Here is a 22,041-nt window from a genome sequence, read left to right as displayed (position 1 = left end):
GTTTTTATGTGATTCCATGATTTGTTTTGCCCATTTAATAAGTAGCCTCTTACAAAGTATATTTGGATGCAAGGATGTAAACTTTGTTTTGACTTTTTATTGAATTTTTGTATGCAGATTTACCCAGGTAGATTTGTCTGATCCTTGATGCGATCACGGGCAGCAATGCAATGTTGATTCTGTGCTAAATTGATCTAGGCCTAATATTTAAGTTTTTTATGTTGTAGATTGTCTATATTTTGAGAAAGGTCTTGTTGTGCAGTGTTGAGGTTGTATTAGGTTTTTCACGCAAGCAAATAAAAAAAAACCTTTAGACTTGCAGTAAAATAGGGATTTGAGACATGGACGGGATCTTTTTGACTTGAACCAGTAAAGAATCACACAGCTGCACCTTGACCTTGTGGTGGCAAACATCTCTCACATTTCCTTCAGAGATCTAGCTAATATTTTTCACTAGCATAAAGCTATAAATAAAGACGTCTGTCTCCTTTTCCGTGTAACTTTGACTTGGAAACATTCCAGATATTCTATGAATGTGTTCTAATTCTTGACACATCAGTTATGCTCTTCCTGCTCCATCTCAATCCATTGATCCACTGTGGAGGAACATCCAGCAAACCGTTTAGTTCACATCTTTAAAATGCTGCTAAAATGTTTCTTTTACTTCATTTTTCCATATTTGGCTCTTTAATCCATCATATGTTAATTGTTTTGATAAATCATATAAATGTTGTTGTTTTTTTTTAAATATGACACTGAAATTAAGTTGACTAGCTGGCTAACAAAAGCAAGCTTTTACTGAAATGGCATGGATGATTTGTGCTAATAGAATGGAAATTACAAACAGATCACTGTATGTCACTGTTCAGCAAAAATGTGTTTATGGATTCATAGTGTTCATAAGTTATATTTATAGCTGGGACACTTTCACTTTTTCATAGTATTTATTGTAAATACCTTCTCTTTTTGTTAAGCTCTGACACAAATATCTTAAGAATAAAATGTATCATTTGCAGGGCAATGGAAAATCTTGACTTTTCTTTTCTTTTTTTTACCGTAAGATTAGTCTCATAGTCTCAATAGTCTCTAACTGTGAATCTGAATGGTCTGTAAGTATTCTCTGGTTGTGTCCCTCAGGTGCCCACATTCTGCTGCTGAGGAGAGAGCACCACGATGAGGAGACAGTAGGCACCCACCATAGTATGGCCGCGTCCCGCTCTTCGCGCGTCACAAGATCATCAGTGGGGATAAATGGATTGGATGAGAACTTTTGTGGTCGAACCCTCAGGAACCGCAGCATCGCCCAGCCGGAAGAGAGCTCCCCGCCTCCTGTGCCCAGAGCCCGCTCACCCAAGAAGAAGCAGGACTGTCAACAGCACCAGCAGCCCGGAGCACAGGTCGGAAAGGTAGCCGAGAGCAAGGCGGAGGGTGAGCCCTTGCCCTCCTACGGAAAACGGGGCTTGCCCAGCTCCGAGAAGGACGAGTCGGACAAATCGGACTACTGCGAGCGTCCGAGGGCCGGGGGTGTGCCAGAAGCCTCCCCCGCCCTGAAGAGGGCCAAACGCTGCCCTCGCTCAGGTGAATCGCAGGGGGTAGAGGAGGAACCTTCTCTCAAACCGGAGAGCCCTGATCCCGCTGCACTGAAGGACAATGACGAGGGCGCCAAATCGAACGCGTCCACGGCCCTTCAGCTCAGCCTTGACAAAGAGGCAGAGCAGGAAGAGGACAGCCTGGTGGAGAAGATCACCCATCCCCCACAGGCTGGTGAGAACGTCAAGGCCACCAATGGCCTCGCCGAACTCTATAAGGAGGACTCAGAAGTTGCAGCCTTACCCGCGGTGCCCTGTGCCTCCCCTGCCACGCTCAACAACAGTCCTTCACTGTTAAACGGCAACCAGGCTGCGCCCTCATCCCCTGACCCTATTGTGCCTTGTAGATCCCCTCATCCCAAGCAAGCCAATGAGTCCGACAGTCCTCAGATTGACTGTGAGAGGAACTGCACGGCGGAGGAAGCGGCCGAGGCCGTGCTGTCCCGGGAACCCGAGATGGAGGTAGAGGTGGACGTCGTGGGGGACGCCGGGCAGGCTCAGGATGAACTCGTGAGAGAGGAGAGCACCAATGGTGGCTTTCAGGCTGAGCCACAGGACCCTTCTGACGACTGCTCGAATATCTCAGGAGAAACGGCGATGCTGGCTGCCTCCCAGCTGCCCACGGAGCCCCCCTCCTTCACAGAGCCTCAAGAACACAGATACACCCTGAGGACTTCACCGCGCCGCGCTGCCTTTGGTAGTGGGCTCAAAGCCAGCTCCCCCAAACCCAGTTCCCCGCACATAGACAATGGTTCGCTGAAGGAGGAGGCCACGCAGGTTCCTTTTTTCTCGGAGGACACCAGCCATAAAGAGCCTCCCCATGATGCACTGGGGCTTTCTAGCGAGGCAGACAGTGAACTCTCAGAGAAAGCAGGCGTCAGTGGAGAGGTCGAAGTGTTGGATAGTAGAGTGGCGGGATCCACCAAAGAGCTGCTGGCCGCTCAGGCAGAGGAAGATGAGGAGGAAGAGGAGGATCCAGATGTCTACTATTTCGAGTCTGATCACTTGGCTCTCAAACACAACAAAGAGTATGTTCAGGTTTATGCTATCCTGTCTGAAGTCGTCATTGCTTTTATAATTGTGGTCAACAAAGATGTGCTTTGTCTTCTTTATGCCCTTTTGTTTTCATTCATTTGTGGCATTTGCTACGGCAAGCACCATTGTCACTGTTCATCATACTGTTCCTGATTTGAACCAACCCGGAGTATTAAACTTTTTAAATCTAAAGGATTAAAACTACGTATTTTTTTGCAACTGACATGAGCTTGTGGAGCAGAGTACTTTTCAGTCAACTGACAGATGGAAAAATACCGTAGGCTTGAGGTGTGGTCACATTAGTGAAAATTTTGCTAAATTTTGTGTGCAAAAAAGTCTATCTATTGTCAATAGTGTGGCAATGTATAAAGCAAAGCTCAATCACAAGTCATTTTCAAACAAAGCAGCTTTCTGTTGGTTATCATGGCGAATCCGCGTGACCAATTTGAAACCCATTGCGGGAAACCCATCGGATCTCCATGGGGAAATCTTTCATCCTCTCTCAAATTTCCCAAAGACGTGAACTTATATAGAAATTACTGGATTTTGCCATTGAAAAATCAGAGAAAAGTGGCAGATGTGGCCTCACCTTAAGATTTAAGGAGGACGGACTTGAGCCATTTCTAAAAAATCGGAATATCATGCATCTTTAGATAGTGCTGCTCTTTTGACTTTAGCCAATGAGAAACCTAATAGCAAAGGTCTAGAGCCAATCAGAGAACCCTAGCTGATGCGTAATAAAGGTCTGGTATCTTTTAGTAGCATATTGGTGGTACCACTAATGCTTTTCAGGTCCAAATATTTTAGTTTCGAGATTCAGTGTGTTTTATAGCTTTGCAAAGAATTAGCATGCTGCTTTTTTTTAACTTGTGATTGTCAAAGCCAAGCAGTACCAAGCAGTTCAAGTTTTGATTTGTCTATCCTGCTCTTGTCTTTTTAGTTTTCAAAGTGTTTGTGCTTTGTAAATTGAAGACAGGAATGTTGACCCAGATACGCATTTTTGTGTTTTCCAGCTTAACTCTGCATATGTGTTTTCTGTAGCCTAATAGTCAACTGTGCTTGGAGAAAATGAGCAACAGCTGCTGTAATCTCCAGGACAGTGGTAGGTAATAAGCGAGGGGAAGCCTGCTGCTGGTGAACAGGTTGTCCTGGGTCGTACTCATTCAGCATGTGCCCGTCTCACAGTGTGAGTGCAGGGATAAGGAGCAGCCAGCTGGATTAGCTTGTCGGTCAATACGTCAGTTTATGAGGCCCGTCAAACTCCTGGTGCAGTTTTTCTCCTTCTGTTTAATTAGGATTTATTGTGTGCTTGACATCAATTCAAACTTCAGATATATTTATGCAGATTTGTATTTTTTTGAAGAGCCAAATGAGGGTTGTTGCTTGTCTGTGCAAAAACTGGCAACCACAATGGCAGGAAATTCTGGTTGCCTGGCTGTTGCTAAAATGTTCAGTGTTTTTTTTTAAAGCATTGCTGGTTTGGTTCCTAGGACGTTGCTCGAGTGTTTTGATAGTCGCTGGGTGGTTGGTTAGTTTAAGGGTATGGTGTAACATTACTAGGCGAAAGTGGTCACCTTTGTTTATATAGTGCTTTTTACAATACATTTGGTTCATTTTTGTTATTAAAAAGTAGCACTCCTCAAGTAGCAGCAGACTTTATGTGGTCTCCATTGATGTGGAGGTTTTAGGGGTTTGATCTAAACCAAAGTATGAGAAGAGGGGATAGTGATGATCGCCTTAGGAAGGAGTAGTTCACTTTAAAAAAAAAACAAAAAACTTTTGCTGATAATTTACTCACCCGCATGTCATCCAAGATGTCCACGTCTTTCTTTCTTCAGTCGAAAAGAAATTAAGGTTTTGATGAAAACATTCCAGGATGTTCTCTATATAATGGACTTCAATGGGAACCAAACGGTTCAAGGTCCAAAAGACAGTTTCAGTGCAGCTTCAAAGGGCTTTAAACGACACCAGACGATGAATAAGGGTCTTATTTAGGACCCTTCGAGTCATGACTCAAAAAAAGATTTGTTCATTTTGATGAACGAGTTTGAACAGGAGAATCACGAACGCTCATCGCAGAACAGAGCAAGGCGAGCGTCTGTGCTTATAAAACTTAAACTTTTTTATTTATTTTTTAAATGAGCGATCGTTTCGCTAGATAAGACTCTTATTCATAGTCTGGTGTCGTTTAAAGCCCTTTGAAGCTGCACTGAAACTCTCATTTGGACCTTGAACCGTTTGGTGCCCATTGAAGTCCATTATATGGAGAAAATCTTTGAATGTTTTCATCAAAAACCTTAATTTCTTTTCGACTGAAGAAAGAAAGACATGGACATCTTGAATGACATGGGGGTGAGTAAATTATCAGCAAAAGTTTTTTCAAAAGTGTACTACTCCTTTAACTAAGCACCACTAACAAGTAAGGTACCACACAATAAACTTCCATGTGCCTCACATTAAAAGTTTGCTGTTTTAGTACTGAATCCCAAGTGTGTGGTATTCAGGACAGGCTAAAATGGCACAGTACGAAGCCCATATCACTATATATTTGTTTAGTTTTGTCTGTTATTAGTTGATCTAGCCTGCCTTTCAGATGATTAACCCATAGGTGGCAGTGAAAAGCCAGCCATATGTCAGGTTTGGGCTTATTGCCATCCTTGGCTGCTTTCCCCAACCTGCAGTGCTACATGCCTATCTTCATTGTGCTTCTGAATCGAGAGGCTGTTAACAGCTCCTGCGAGACGGCACGGAAATGTAAGAAAAACTAGACGGCTGCCCTAAAGTAAGGCAAATCAAATGGAGCAAGTCCTTTTAAATGAATTCCTTTTGAGATTAAATAATTTGCTTTCATCAATTGGTTTTTATTCATGCCGTGTTAGGCTAGATTGATTTATACAAGGTCTGTTGAGCTTCTGAGTTAGATTACTTCTAAGCAGTAGGCAGAATGTCCTGCTCAGAGGAGCATCTTTGTCTAATGCGCTTTTTTTTCTGCTCCTCCTATTTGTGGATCCTATTTTTCCTGAGGGCGCTGGGAAAAGGTCAAAGCTCTGAAGCGCTCAGGGAACGTCATCTTCATAACTTACAGGATGAATCGAGAAAAGCTCTTTCGAACGTGAGCTTCTGAATCCCAAATCATATATTGGAGGCATAAAATCTTATGTTTTTTTTCTTCTTTTAGTTGCAGGCAACTTTTATGTAACACAAATCCAGTAGCGAAGAATAGTGATTGTTGGCTTGTCGTGCCTCTATTTCCAACAATTATAATCGTACATCGATATTAGCAAAAATCTGCAATCCTGTTGCCCATTCTAGTGTTTTTGTATTATTTAATTTAAGTGTTTCATTATTCTTTGTTGTAAATGATCGGTTAGATTTTTCAACGTTTTTATGTTTATTTCTAGGGGGGGGGGGGGGGGGTTTACCATCATTATTTAAATTTTAAAAATCTTTCCCTAAGAGTGTTTCCATGAAAAACAACTAGTCCATCTATCTCCCGGTGGAAGCACAAAGCCTAGTTCCTGCATGAAGCTGTCACTCATCACCCACCCACCCACCCCGTGACAAACAGGAAACATTTCTATTTATAGAATGTATATTTCTATGGGAACCGTTTACGGAGGCTTTCTTATGTAAAGCTTGTGGTTGTGCTGTACTAAAATTAAATAATGAATGAGTGAACTGCTGAAAGTTTGATGGTTAGATGCATAGCATCAGCTGTTAATAATGTACAAGGCATCTCCTCTGTCCTACATGTTAGTTATCAGAGGTTGCTCCAGACCATCAGCGTTCTGGAGGCCCAGCGAAACCAAGCCATCCTGGACCTAGAGACGCTGGCCCGGCATCAGAAGGAAGCCCTGTCAGACCCCATCGCCTTTGTGGACCAGCTACAGAAACAGGTACAGAACATTCCTCCTGGCCCTACATTGCTGTTGTCTGTAATGGCTGTTATATTTAGTGATGTATTCTGGTTTGCGGATGTAATGCTACTGATGTTTGTGCTTTTGTTACAGGTGGAGATGGGGTTGCCTCGCCCCCAGAGAGTGGTCCAGCTCCCGGACATTGCGTGGGACCAATACACCTCAGGCCGTGGCGACTTTGAAAGGGAGTTCTGTGACAAGAAGCGCAAAACACGGCAGTTGCAGTTAATCTTTGACAAAGGTGTGCACCACTTATTTGTGATAGACTTTTTGTGTGTGTGTGTGTATGTTTTCATGGAGTAGGATGTAGATAGAAGACCTCAGTGGGCCCAAAAATACATAAAAATGCAATTCGTAATGGGCTGCACGATTAATCAATTTAAAATAAAATGAAATCGCAATATGGAATGATCCACTACAATTGCCAACACAAAAATTGGATTTAAAAATGAAGAAATTAATAAAATGTAATATTTTAATTATTTATTGTATAGTAAAAATATATATATATATAAATATTTTGTGAAATGATTGTTATTATACTGTAAAATGAAAAAAATATCTTAAATACTCTTTTTATTTTATTGTTATATGTTTTTTTAACAGTGAAATATCACAATAATAATAATATTTAATAATAATATTGTATTTAGTGTATGTATATATATATATATATTAAATCATTATTATTTTATAGTCATATTGATATAGAATATATATATATATATATATATTAGAGCAATTAGAGCAGTGGAGCCCCTAATTCATTCCTACAATGACATAACTAATGTTAAATATTAAAGTTCATATTGATATTTTTGTGGGGTGTTATTGTTTATTAAAGTTCATTGTGATATTTTTGTAAATGTCAGGGTGACGCAAAAATATTTTAACAAAACTGCTTAAATTTTTTAAATTGGATTAATATTTGAAAAACATTTTTCCCTCCCTACACAAAAGTCCTCTGTTGCGAACAACAAATGGAAACATGCAATAAAAAAAACTCAAGGTCTGTGTCAAGGTCAAAGCTGTGTTGACATTTTTATAACAAGGGAAATGTAAGTTGTTGTCAGTACTTAAAGCAGCTCTATACAGTTTTTTACCTTAACTGAATAGCTTCGGAGTTATTGCAATGATTATATGACTATTTTCGGGTTGAATGTCAGGAAGTGTCGCGTGATATCAGGTCTCGCGATGTAATGAATTGCTTTACGGCAAGAAAGATCTGCTAAAATAAACATAACATATACATGTGGTGTTCGAGGTGCGTACAATACAGACTGCCGACAGTTCAACAGGGCTCAGCTCTTAAAGGGGCCACACCTTATTTCCACTCGTTACAGGCTCAGCTTCCATCCTACTGAACAGGTATCGGTATACAGGGGGAGGAAATCAGGCCGTGAGTGCAGAGACATCTCTGCATGAGTGCTATTTACGACAGTACAAGTACTCCATAGCAACTCTAGGGGTCACAGTTTGACAAAAATGTAAATCTTGCAGAGTGCTGCTTTTAAAAAAAATTTAAAATCATATGATTGCTCTAGATTTTTGAAAGATTTTCTTTATCATTAGTGGGCCTCTTCATCATAGTGAAGTGTTTTTGTCAGTTCAGTGGTAAATGCATGGAAAGGGAATCATGCCAAAGTAAACACGCTCACTGTCTTTCTATAGTGGGGTTGCCTGCTCGACCAAAAAGTCCTGTGGATTCCAAGAAGGAGGGAGACTCCTCATCCGTCTACTCCTCCTCCCTGCCGTCAAGCGACGGTCCAGAACACAGCATGTCCAGTAGCAGAACTCAGGTAATCTCAGATAAAGTCTTCTTCGTACTTACCGTCATTTGTATTCTGTCGTCATTTACAGCCATCTTGACTCCATGAACCTGATGTTGTGTTTTGAGGAGGAGAACATGGGCTTACAGATTCTCTTTTAAGCTTTGCTCATTTGTTCCCCATGACCTACGATTTCACCATGTTTCATCACACACCGCTGCGTCTGATACATAATAAGATCAAGACCTAACATTTAACTTGACATTGTTTCTTGTTAGATATGTTCTTAAGCCTTAGGGCATGAACTCGGATGTGTTCTGCATGCACATCTTCCCTGAGAGCACGATATCTCCATCCGTATTCATTCTGCTTTAACGTTTCAACATGGAAAGCGCTACAAGCGTGCTGATGACAAATGACTGTAAAATCAGTGTTTCGTTGGTTTTTCTTTTTCCTGGTCTGCTTCTGGTCTTAGTAGATCTCTTTATCCAATCCAAAAGCCAATAGAGTGCATCAGTTTTGATTTGAAGCAAAAAAGGCAATACAAAGATACAAGACTGAGTACATTAGTGCAAATATCTACAAACAGTTTTGAGAGCTTAGGGAGACCTACTAGATTACATCATTCGCCGTGCTTTATGGGAGTGGGTGGAGCTAAAGGCTCTTTTAGTGTGATTTGGTCTCAGTGACACTCTAATTGGTGTAATTTTTGTACAGAAAGGGTAATGTAGTTTTCACCACAAATGTAGCTGTTAAACACTATTATTTTAAAAACAAATGGCTTAAGCAAAAGTATATACCATTGATTGACAACCTCTAATCTCTCAATAGGAATTGGCTTTAAATGTTTTTTTTTAAATCAATTTCCCTATAAAGAAAATGAATGGAGTTTTTAAAAATGTATTTCCGTTTTAATGTTAACCTATTTTTTTTTCTTTTTTCTTTTTGACTGTGTATCGTACAGTTTATCAGAGGGAGGCTGTGCAACCAGAACAAACCTGACACCTTCAACCAGCTGTGGACCGTTGAGGAGCAGGTATGAAACTACCCAAGAGCTCTTAGTGGACGTTAACTTTTATGAACAAATAACAGAGATGAGTTTAATGTCCGAAATGTTCGAAAGCTACTTGTCCATTCAAAGTAGTGGACTGAAGCTAATTGTTACTGAACAGATTTGTGATGCTTTTGAGCTGTAAGGTTTGGCTTCACATCTCGTATGTGACTCTTGTAGAAAAAGTTGGAGCAGCTGCTGTTGAAGTTCCCACCAGAGGAGGTCGAGTCTAAACGCTGGCAGAAGATCGCAGATGAACTTGGCAACCGGACCGCCAAACAGGTGCGTCTTCAGGCCCTGCTCTACACCGTCATGCTCTCTGAAGATGATCTTCTCTTGGCTTTGATGGCCATTCAAGTCTCTAGTCACCTTTTCACTGCTCAGTAAAGCAGTCATCCAGTTCTCAGTTCCTTACAGCTCCATAAAAAGTCTTAAATACCTCAATTGGGATGAGAAAAGACTTAAAGGGGTGGTTCGGGATTTTGGACATCGGGACTCATTTCCAAGTGAGCCTTAGTATTATTTATCAGTAAAGACATTTAAAAAAAAAAATCATCTAGTCGTCCAAGTTGCTTAGTTGGCCGGTGCTAGGCTAGCGCGAATCATTAGTATCTGTATTAGCATGCCATTAAAACAGTTTTAACCACTCCACAGTTCACCAAAAGCACATCAATTATAACACCAGACTATCGATGTAAATGTCTGTTGATAGAATAATGTTAGAAATCAAACTACTCAATGTAGTTTGACATATCAAAATATATTTCAATGATCGCATTACATTTACAGGAACTAGTTTCTCAGCAGTGGCAGAATTTTACTTTGCTCCGGGAGTAGAGCTGCGCCGGAAAGTAAACACAACAGAATCGCACTACGTTACAGTCGGAACGTCAAGTATGGATACACCGACAGAGACACTACTAAAGGCCCGAATTTGTAGCGATCATTTTAGATCGGATGACTTTGTACAAAGTGATAGAAACGACAACAAGTCACTGAGTTTGAATGCAGTTCCAGCCGTCTTTCCCGATGCACCAACAGCTACAGATGAACAGGTAATAACTTTTGTTAGTCTACTCTAACCTGCAGCTAATGAAGCTACTCTTTCATAACTGATAGATCGACACTGACAACGTTAGTGGAGATAACGTTACAGTTCAATGCATTGTGGAGAGTGACACTATAGTGTAGCTAAGTCCCACTCCCTGCAGCAAAAACACTCGTCTTCCGTCGGCGTTTGTATACATTTTCTGCATTGACACCACCAGTCTACCGATGTTCTGTCCCGGTTCTCTATGGCATCTCCAGGGGCTGCTGTCTCTACAGATTTTTTTTCTCTTTCTGACCTTTTAGCATCCATCTCGATTAGTTCTTCATCTGTGTATTCTGGCTCATACATGTATGGTTCGTTGAATAACACACATTCCTCATCTTCATCGTCTTCAAAGTCCGAAACATTGTCATTGCTTTCAAACGTGGCCATAATTATATGTCTTGTTGTTTTATTATTGAAATAAACTCTGTTTCTGTAGTGATGACGGTATCAGCGGCAGGTAAATACACTTGCGTGCGTGATTGATTGTCATGTGGACCGGCTCTCTCGGTTGCCTAGGTAACATATCACTCCGCCGCTGCTGTAGACTATGCTGATAGATAGAGGGAACAGAGTATAACTATTGCAATGCGATGAAAGGGTAGTTTGATTTCTAACATTATTCCCTCAACAGACATTTACATCGATAGTCTGGTGTTATAATTGATGTGCTTTTGGTGAACTGTGGAGTGGTTAAAACTGTTTTAATGGCATGCTAATACAGATACCAATGATTCGCGCTAGCCTAGCACCGGCCAACTAAGCAACTGGGACGACTGGATTATTTTTTAAAAAAAATGTCTTTACTGATAAATAACACTAAGGCTCACTTTGAAATGAGGCCCGATGTCCAAAATCCCGAACCACCCCTTTAATTACAATTTCAAGACGTCTTAAATTTGGGGACAGGAATGGCGATATGGCTTAATGTGATGATTGAATAAGGCTATAAACAAGGGTAACCACTGTGTTTCTGCCAATCCAATCAAGTGCTACTGCCAGAGATGTGCTGTTTTTGTTCAGACCAAAGCAAAAATTTGTAGTTGAGTTGTAAATGTGAATCGTCAAGAAGCTAATGTGCATTCTAAAAATCTAAAAGATAGTAAGATATGATATATTTGACATTGATATGATAAAAATATGAAGAGTTCAGATGCAAAAGCCTCTAAATGCCATTTGAAATTTTCTTCTTTAATGATGATTTTTATCAAACTTGTATATTTACGTTCAGTAATTTCACTTAAATAACAATTAATAGGTAATTATCATTGCCATTTAAGTGAAATCACTGAACTTAAATATACAAGCTTGATAAAAATGATCATTCTAGAAGAAATTTCAAATGGCACTTAGAGGCTTTTGCATCTGAACTCTTCATATGCTATTTACTCATCCCTTTTCTTAAAACATGGTTTTTAAAGGCTAAAATGTGTGGCTTGTCATTTTATAAAACTTTTAAATAATGTGTTTACAGTCATTTTATGGTTTAATGTTACCATTGGCATTGCCCTTCCCCACTCATTCTGTATTCATTTTAATTGTGCTGGTCTTTAAAAGGGTCTTTTAGGGTTTAGGTTTAATTTTTAAAATCCTGCAGATATACTGTTGTCTTTTTACTAATCTTACAAGAGTCTGAACATCAGAAAGCCATGGTTGGAAAGCTTAACCAGGGATTTCAGGGCAAGCTCTTTTTGTTTACCAAATCTTTGTTCCTCTTCTTCACAGGTTGCTAGCAGGGTACAGAAATATTTCATAAAACTGACAAAAGCTGGTATTCCAGTACCAGGCAGAACACCCAATGTGTGCTTGTACAGCAAAAAGGTAAATTCATCTTATAATTATCATCTATGCCTTTTTCTCAGAAATGTTTTATCAATTGAAAGTTTTAAAAGAGCTGCATTTATTTGAAATATAATTTTTTTTTAAAATATTTACTGTCACTTTTGATCAATTTAGTGCATCATTGCAGAACAGAAGCATTCATTTCTTTAAAAGAAAAAGTCTACTGTAGCCTATCAGTGATGCTTTTAAAAGTTGTTTCTTCTCACTAACGCTAATATATATATATACAGTATATTTATATTATATATAAATATTTTATATATAAATATTTTTTTCTTTAATATATACATGCATGTGTATGTATTATTTATATATACAAAATAATCAAACACTGTACACGCATATGTATTATGTAAACACAAACTTTTATTTTGGATGCGATCAGAGCTGGACAGTATCGGAGTACATTTACTTGAGTACTGTACTAAAGTACAATTTTGAGGGATCTATACATTACTCGAGGATCATTTTTGGGGAGTACTCATGACTTCACTCAAGTGCATTTTAGAGGGAAATATTGTACTCTTTACTCCACTACATTTCTATCCATGACAGTGAGTGCCTGTTACTACTTCTAAAACAAATAAAGGAAAAAAGAAAAATCTCGGAAACACTCAATTTGTTGTTTATCTCTCCAACGTGATTGGATTGTCCTGGCGTCACTGATTGGGACAGCCTATCAGCAATCACCTTCAGCCTTTCACCAAAGTCAACTCCATTGTCAGATTTAGATAAGAGACGAAACCATGGACGAAACAATGGATGAAGACGCAGCAGGTCCATCCCGGGAATCTGCCACCAACCCTTTCAATTTTCTGAATTTTCTGAAATATTAAAGAACACTTGGCAAAATGATGAAAATGACTTGATTTTACTTTCAGTTATTTTTACATTCTCCAAGGTATTAACATTTTTCATAACTCCATGTAGGACGTTTCTGTCCATAAATGTTAGCACTGTGGCAGTAGTAATGCAATATTTAGAAAATGTACTCTTGATACTCAAAAAGGACTCAAGTAGACATCTAACTGTAGGACTTTTACTTGTACTTGAGGAAAATTTAGCTATGTGGTATCTGTACTTTTACTCAAGTAATAAAGCTGTGTGCTCTGTCCTCCTCTGGATGCGATTAATCGTTGTCCAGCGCTAGTTTAACGCTTTAAAATGCTTAATTAGTGCTTATTTAATGTCAGTGCTTGTTGTCTGTAATTGCAGGCCTCCAGTAAGCGACAGCACCACCTCAATAAACACCTGTACAGGCCCTCAACGTTCCTCACCTCATACGAGCCCCCCGTCTACATGGATGATGAGGACGAGCGTTCGCACTTCTTCAACAGCCTCCAGGATAACAGCGCGGATGATTCGGTCAGTCCCAGTTCAACTCTTCAGCGTGGGCTGTTATTGATCATGCCACGTGCGATTTAACAAGTGAAAGCCAGTGTTTTATTAATCATATGCAAGCAAATTGATTTAGAAGCTGAGAACGGAAAAACAAATACCAGAAATCGATGGATGGAACAAATGTTTTTTTGCTTGTTTTGAAAGCCATGTTTCAAGCCATTTGTTTCATCATAGCGACTTCCTCTCTTCCCCTCTGGCAAACATTTGATGGCCTTTCTCAAACAGGAAATCCATTAAAGTCTGCAAACTGGCATTTCCACAGTTGGGATTTGCTTGATGTTTGATCATTTGATAATGATGTGCTGCCTTTTGAGAAGCACCGCTGCCAAAATCATTAGAGACGACTCGATGTTTGCGTCTCCCCGGCTGAACTGTGTGTTGAGTGACTGTGAACGGACTGCAGTGGCTTGACATTTTCTCTGTCTCTGATAAGTAACCTTTACTCGACACTGGTCAGCGGACCCTGCAGAGAACAGAACCAGTCGAGTGATGCCAAGCATCGGTGAACCTTACATGCACCAAATGTAGACTTTCTACAAATCATGACATCACAAGCAATACGTTCAACCTTTCAAAAAACACCATAAATGGATAGACAAAACTTTATCGAAGACAGTGATATAACAGTTATAATAAATAAAAATTCCTCTGTGTCCACAGTTACAGGATTAAGGGCTATAAAGTGAATACGGTTTGAGGGCTACCAAAGATTAATTAATACGGCAACAAATGTATTGCTCATTGTTGGTTCATGTTAGTTAATGCATTAACTAATGTTAAACGTGATGTCACACGTTTTTTTAGGCCAAAACATTTTTTGTCACATACAGCAAACATCTCCTCACTATCCACTAGCTGCCTGTCCCCTAAACACACTGTAAAAAAACGCGGTCTACGCAAACAACCCAGGCTCCACAAATGGCTACAAAAACAAACTGCGGCGACCCACTCCACGAAACATAACAAACTGTTCCAGCCAATAACTGACAAGAAGGCCCTGGGGGTAGGGTTTAGGGGGTCAGTGCAGATGAGGAGGAGGGAGGGTCTATCTAGCCTCCATTTTGTTTGAAAATACGTTCCCATTTTATATTAAGTGGCTTTAAGTACTATGTGCTTACATTGAACAATAAGTACAATGTATTATTGTGTTCCTGTTGTATTGTAAAACACTTTTGCTGCTATTGAGGTGTGATACGGTTAAGGTTAGGGACAGGTGGGTCGGTTCGAGGGTAGGTTAAAGGAACACTCCGACTTTTTGGGACTTTAGCCTATTCACCTTACCCCCCAGAGTTAGATAAGTCCATACATACCTTTTTCATCTCCGTGCGTGCTATAAGTCTGTTTGACGCACCCACCGCTAGCCTAGCTTAGCACAAAGACTGGATGTGAATGGTTGCAGCTTTCATACTAATCCAAATGAGTGACAAAATAACGCAAACGTTTTCCTATTTACATGTTGTGGTTTGTATAGTCACAGAGTGAGCAAATATCAAGGCCATATGAGACACAGACATCTTTTGACCGCATAAATACTATATTTTCTGAAGGGGAAGCACTGCTACTTGGGCAGAGTGATAACAATCACCTGAGACGCACCGTGACGAGGAGCAGAGAGTTCGCTTCGCTCAGCGTTGGAATAAAGAGTCAGCAATTACTAACGTTAGATAGAAAAGCAAAGTTTATTATGGGTGTTTGCTTTATTGTATGAGCTGTGACAATAAACAGGGGAGACCAGGTAATACAGTACCATGTTTCATTGATTTCCAACCAAAAACGCACCCAGATTTATAAATATCACATGAATAAATAATTATTATTACAGGAATCAATATATTTTAAATGCAATTTATTAGCTGAACCAAATGTATTCAACAGTAAATACATTTGCCTATATAATATACAGTATTGCATTACTATAGGATAGAATAAGGGGAAAGTAATAGCACAAATTGTTTTTGCACAATGAACTCACAGCCTATCGTACCCTTTTGCACGCTCAAGTTCGTTATTTCCATGGTTATTTCAAATTTAGGCTACTAGGCGCGCCGCGCGCAGGGTGCAAGTTCAAGTTTTTTTTCCCAAGCGCGTCCGCACCGCATCAAGATAAAAACATATTCATACCCTAATCATATAATAGTGTCACTAACGTTACATTAGATCTGGCTAAAGGCACTGTTACAGTAGGTCATCTAAAAACATAACGGAACACTTACCTCAGCCGCAGGTCGCAGGTGATCCACTTGTCCTGTCTGTGCTATCGATGGGATGGCCGTATCCTTCAGCACATTATGGTCCGTGTGGCAAATTCCATTTTTTCAAAATAGTCGTCCTCATTGAAATGTACCGAGCAAACATAATGTCCCTTGATAATCTTAGGTGTGTTTGGATAAATATCCAGAGTAAGTTAGCCATTTCTTCATCCAGTCAGCGTTTTTAGTTGGAATTCTGTGAAACATGGTATTACCTCCCCTGTTTACAGTCGCAGCTATTTACAATAGAGCGAAAACCCATGACTCTAAACTACGCTTTTACTATTTATAAATTGCTGACTCTATTACCCAAACACCGAGCGAACTCTCCGCTCCTCACCACGGCGTGTCTCCGGTGATGCGGTTATTACGCCGTCAAAGTAGCAGTGCTTCGCCTTCAGAGAATAGTTCCCAGGTTTTATACGGTTAAAAGATGTCTGTGTCTCATTTGACTTTGTTATTTGTATATTATGTGACTATACAAATCACAACATGTAAATAGGAAAACGTTTGCGTTATTTTGCCACTCATTTGGATCAGTATGAAAGCTGCAACCAGTCACATCGAGTCTTTGTGCTAAGCTAGGCTAGCGGTGGGTGCGTCAAACAGACTTATAGCACGCACGGAGATGAAAAAGGTATGTATGGACTTATCTAACTCTGGGGGATAAGGTGAATAGGCTAAAGTCCCAAAAAGTCGGAGTGTTCCTTTAAGGTGTGAGGGGAAGGTCAACTGTGTAATTACAAATGTAATTACATAAAGTAATTATAGCTGGAATTACATGCTGGAATTTTAAAATATAAGTACAATGTAAAAACACGTATGTGCACAATAAGTCCATTGTATCAAATTATTCATTTCAATGTAAGTACTTCGTACTTAAAGCCACTTAATATAAAGTGGGACTGAAAATACTTTAAACGTCCACAAGAAGTCACGTCACCCGACATCGCTTAGAGCACCTTTAACAAATGAGACCTTATTGTAAAGTGTTACCGAAGTTTCTGTTAATACTTCAGTTAATTGTCAAATTGACATTTTATTTTTTGTTACCGAAGAGATGAAAAGGAAATGTCACATGACCTTAAAAAAACCAACAAAAGCAGTGTCATTGATTTGTTTATTTTGATATTTTTCTAAATATCAGAAAATCGGCTGAATGATTTCGAAAACGGTAAAACTCAACAGTTTAACTCTGGGGGAGTGGTAAAATGAGCCTATTTCCCAAAAAAGTGGAGTATCCCTTTAATGAGAGTTAGTATACATGTAGTTGCAAAGTTACTTATGGCGCTTTTCCATTACTAGTAGAAGCTCGCCTCGCCTCGGCTCGTTTTTCGCTCCGTTTTTTTCATTGCAGACAGTACCGCCACAAATAGTACCCGGTCGTCCTAGCGATGCCTTTCCTTTCTCGTTGCCTCATCAAGCTCTCGCTGGATCCTCTCTTCGGCCACCAAACAAAGGAAAGTCTGCACCTCCTTGTTCGAGCCGAGGCCAGTCTAGCTGGTACTGTGTAGTGGAAAAGCGCCATTATATTTAGTAGAATGTCTAAAGTGGACCATCGAAGTAAAGTGTTTCCCAGTATTACATTCCAGACTCGTTGTGGGTTTTGGGTTGGCTAGAGATTTGATTTAGTGCTAAAAATCCAGACACTGTGTGAATAGGCCTTTGTAATAGCAACAGCTGATGTGGCGAAGAGTGTTGTGCCGTTCTGACCCTGCTGGGATGTTTCAGGACGAGGACGGGGTGCCAGTGGAGCTCAGGCACCTGCCGGAGTACAAGGAGCTGATGGAGCTGAAGAAACTCAAGAAACAGAAACTACAGGAGATCCAGGCCGAGAGCGCTCTCATGCAGCACGTCGGCTATAAGGTACGCATAACGTTCACCAGTCTCCATGACGGTTTCTCACCGATTTCTTTTGGAAGGGAAATTTACTTCACCCTTGTGTCGTTACAAACCTGAATGACTTATTTCCGTGTGTGGAAAACAAAAGATTACTGAAACGTTGGACAAAATATCTTGTCCTGTGTTACACAGGAGAGAGAAAGTCGTACAGGTTTGGAAACGACACGAGTAAATGATTAAGGAAATGTCTTTTTGAGTGAACTATAAATACCATCTCTGAGCCATGAAGAACAAGGCCTTTTATGGCTCATTGACAACTGTATAACAACACTCGGTGACTGTTTTTCACATTTGCTTGTAATTCTCGCTCAGTGTGACATGTGTGGCATGGAGCCCATCCAGGGTGTGCGGTGGCACTGTCAGGACTGCCCGCAGGACAACGCCGTGGACTTCTGCAGCACCTGCTCCGACTGGTGAGTCACAGCCTCACTAAACAAACACGGAGCTGGGGATCTTTAGGCGCCTCACATACCCCTTTTCCACCAAAAACGAACGGGTTTGGAACTGGTGCTGGCTCAAAGTTATTATTTCAATTATTTTAGTTTGTGCGCAATTCTTCCATAATTTTATCTTGAACATTGCCACAACAGTCTTGTCCTAACCACACACCTTTCTGTTTACCCCCATCAGTTTGTTCAAAACCGAGACCCACAAGCCCACGCACAGACTGGAGCCAGTCTGCCCGGCAGAAACCTTCGTGGACAGAGACTACTGCTTACCGCAGAGCACAGGCTACAACTACCTGGACCCCAACTACTTCCCTGCCAACAGATGACAGGGACGAGCTCCAGCGCTAGTAACCAGGGCTGGGCCGCAGCCCCCAGGGCATTCTGTGCATGACTCCATCATCCAAGTCAAAGAAATGCTTAAGTCTGGGCGAGAGGCTACCGCAGATGTGCTGCACCTCGCCCCGACCCGCTGCTGGAGGGGGGTGGGGTGGGGGAGGGTTCGTGGGGGGGATGGGGCAACACCCTGCCGCGGTTGTCAAACCTTACCAGGTCTCGTCAAGTAACACTATCTCAAAACAAAAGAAACGAGAGAAAAGAACGAAAGAAAGAAATGGCGCGCCGACATTCCCAATCCCAGGACATTTAGAAGGCAACTCGACGTATCCCTTTGTTCCCGCCGTTTGAGTGACGGCTGTCGTCCGGCTCCGGAATCATCATCATCGGCGGACGGCGGGCTCGCGTTAAAGTGCAAAATGTCGTCTGTAGTTGAAATATTTATAAGTGAAGCTTTGTGTGTGAGCTATTTTCATGAGGCGGGAGTATAAGGAATGGAACTCGGTGCTGAGACTGTTGTCTTTGATTCATACCAGGTTTTTAACCAATCCAGGAGGTTCGCTCACAACTCCGACCCCCATACGTGTCTCTTGCCATGGGCTACCATTTTCACTAGAAGCTGCTCTTTGTTTCCTCTTATGACCGTTACATGATGTTGTCACTTTATTTACGTTCATTTCCTGTTTTTTTTTTTGTTTTTTTTAAACTGCGAATTGGGGGAGGGAAAAAACCCCACTCCACTTAACCCGACAGGTTCCCGAACCTCGAAGCACTACAGCACGGAGAAGACCAGCTGAAATCCGGAAGGCGTTCTTCACGCTCTCTGCGCTCGCGAAGAGCTTTCTTTTCTTTTCTCTCAATGTGTACTGTTGTTGATCATGTGGAGTATTCAAATATATGGTGAAAAGTAGCCAGTGGTAGTTGCCGTGTGCCATTTTTTTTTTCTTTTCTTCCCTGGCCACTCGTTTTAGAAGAAGAAAATAAAGAACTCGTGGCACGTTTGCCCTCTGTGGAAAAACTGCCCAACCATCATCACGCCTTTAGATCCCTCTAATTTTTCGCAGTTTTCTCACAGTCCATGAAAAGATTGTATTTTTATTAATCTATTTAAAAGACGAAAGAATAACAAGAAATCGATTCGGTGGCGGTCGTCGTGCGTGCGACGCTCCCACGTTATTTTATACACATACATTTTGTTGTGCTTTGAGTAGACCATTTTGTATTGGGTTCTGTTCTGTTCACCTCCCCTCCCTTGACCTGCTTCAGTATCTGTGTATAACAGTCTGTTCTTAAATAATGTAAAAAATGTTAGAGGAGAACTGTGGAAATAAAAGTATGTGAAAAGTCTTTCTACACCACATGACTCGGGTATTATGATTTATTTGTCTGGTTCTTTTCTGTTCTTAAAGGGTTAGTTCGCCCATTTAAGACATGAAGTTGTATGCAATCCTTACCAGCACTATAGTGCATACCAGGGGCGTTTCTAGGTTTCAAAAACATCAGGGGCTGAACCCGAAACATCAGGGGCTGGGGTGGGGAATAAGATAGCATGATTCGATACAGAGAATAATGCATATTGCAGGCCTATAGACTGCCATCCCTGGCACTGTAACCATACCAGCCCACATTACCACACAGTCACACACATTCCAAGGTGAGGAAGTTAAGGGGGTTCGGGGGCATACTCCCCCGAGAAAATTTGGATTTCTCAGACCCACATGTGTGCATTTTAGGGTGTTTAAAGGTCATAAAAATGGTATAACAATAGCTTTAAAAGTATGTCAGTGGGCACTGGCAGTAGCATAAAAGATGACTCTTAGAAGATGATTCTTAAATATGAGAATGAGGATAAATGTTGAAATGAATGATCCATGCTTGGATGCAAATGCAGAATGTTTCTGCTTATTGTTGACAATACACAATCCATATTCCTAACAGGAATGGCCTCAATGACAAATCTTTCAAGGATTATTTTGCATAGCCTATGAATTTCAAACACCAGTGCAATCTTTTTGTGTCCAGACGAAAATGAGCAATTTATATATTAGCATTAAAGATTGGTTTCAGCAACTTGTTTCTTTCTAAGGTTAGATAATCAATTTTTTTGGCACTAATCTGTTAAGTTAAAGTTAAATTGTACACTAATAAAGACAGTCACTTGTTGCCACCTACTGACTTACTTAATAATGCAAGTTGGGCAAACACAGACAAGCAGAGTGATAAATTGTGAAAAGGCTGATACTGGTGAAATATTTGAACACATTCGAGGACCATACAAATATATATACTTAAAAATGTTATACTAAATATATATTTATATACTAAATATATATTTATACTAATGAATTGAGCTTATAGTTTATGTAATTAGCAAATAACATCTGTGTTAAATAGTAATATATTGTAATAATGTTAATCAAGCTGACTAAATCACATGACTGCGATGTTAATTCTCCATTTTCAGTGTATGTTTTATTAAAAAAAAACGCAGATTAAAAGCCGTACAAGCTCGCGAGATGAAAAGTGACATCGGTTACAATAGGTAGCTAAAGTTAGACAGAAACGTTGTTGCTAGCGATATGATTTCCTAACCTGAAATAAGATAGGAGTTAAAGGGTGTATTGGATGGGCTTTTATTGCGGGTTTGGTTTTATTTGTTGGAAAAATAAATATAGAAATATAATTTGACACAAGAGGGCAGTATAGCCCTATTTATGGTTTTGAGTTTAAACTAAACCGTGACATCTACACGTTTTCCAAAGTGGACCAACGTGATTATTTCACGTCTTGTCGTGATACGGGTTGGGCACTGAAGTTACAGATGTTTCTTCTCGTTGCTAAGCAATGGAACTAGGTCGAGTATTTAAAAGGTTGTGGTTAACACGGTTAACGTGGTTTAACGTCGATGTAATACGTTGTTTTTAGCGTACCTTTTGCTTAAACGAGGAGCTGGGGGGACGCTGGAAAAATTTTACTCATTAGGCTGCTTCATTAAAACGTGACATTTAGACGTTTTCTTCGGCGTGGATCCATGCAAATGAATCATTTTCACCTTGAAAATAATAAATGTTTTTTTTTTTTTTTTTTTTTGCATTTTAAATAATAGAACATTTCTCAGTGATCGTAAATAAAACAAAATTCCATTTTCTCGGTTTAATGAAAACCAATAGGTCGTTATGGCAGAGGCGTATAAACATCCGGATATCTCTCCAATGGAGAGTGTTAACGCAAACGTGTAAGTTTCACGTTTGAGGGGGTTAAACCGTGACATCTACACATTTTCCAAAGTGGACTATTTAGGCTGCTTCATTAAAAATGTGTCATTTAGACGTTTTTTTTCAGCGTGGATCGAGGCAAATGAATCCTGTTCACCTTGAAAATAATAAATGTTTTTTGCATTTTAAATATTAG

At 40.3% G+C, this 22,041-nt stretch overlaps 1 protein-coding gene across 2 annotated transcripts in view; it reads left to right on the top strand.

Annotated features, from left to right (window-relative positions):
- zzz3 (zinc finger, ZZ-type containing 3) overlaps positions 1-19,990 on the top strand; it is a 31,314-nt gene extending 11,324 nt beyond the window's left edge. For both annotated transcript variants that reach the window (XM_039661249.2, XM_039661250.2), the window contains exons 2-12: positions 1,138-2,617; positions 6,382-6,520; positions 6,635-6,782; positions 8,213-8,340; positions 9,275-9,346; positions 9,542-9,643; positions 12,180-12,275; positions 13,512-13,661; positions 17,678-17,812; positions 18,161-18,261; positions 18,479-19,990. In XM_039661249.2, the coding sequence (XP_039517183.2) occupies positions 1,203-2,617; positions 6,382-6,520; positions 6,635-6,782; positions 8,213-8,340; positions 9,275-9,346; positions 9,542-9,643; positions 12,180-12,275; positions 13,512-13,661; positions 17,678-17,812; positions 18,161-18,261; positions 18,479-18,623 (2,631 nt within the window). In that variant the 5' untranslated portion in view covers positions 1,138-1,202 and the 3' untranslated portion in view covers positions 18,624-19,990. The remainder of the gene's footprint in view (positions 1-1,137; positions 2,618-6,381; positions 6,521-6,634; positions 6,783-8,212; positions 8,341-9,274; positions 9,347-9,541; positions 9,644-12,179; positions 12,276-13,511; positions 13,662-17,677; positions 17,813-18,160; positions 18,262-18,478) is intronic.
- The last annotated feature ends 2,051 nt before the right edge of the window (positions 19,991-22,041 follow it).

This window comes from Pimephales promelas, chromosome 5, assembly GCF_988280905.1.
Source record: "Pimephales promelas chromosome 5, fPimPro1.hap1.1, whole genome shotgun sequence".
Classification (NCBI taxonomy): domain Eukaryota; kingdom Metazoa; phylum Chordata; class Actinopteri; order Cypriniformes; family Leuciscidae; genus Pimephales; species Pimephales promelas.
This window is presented reverse-complemented; position numbering and strand designations above follow the sequence as displayed.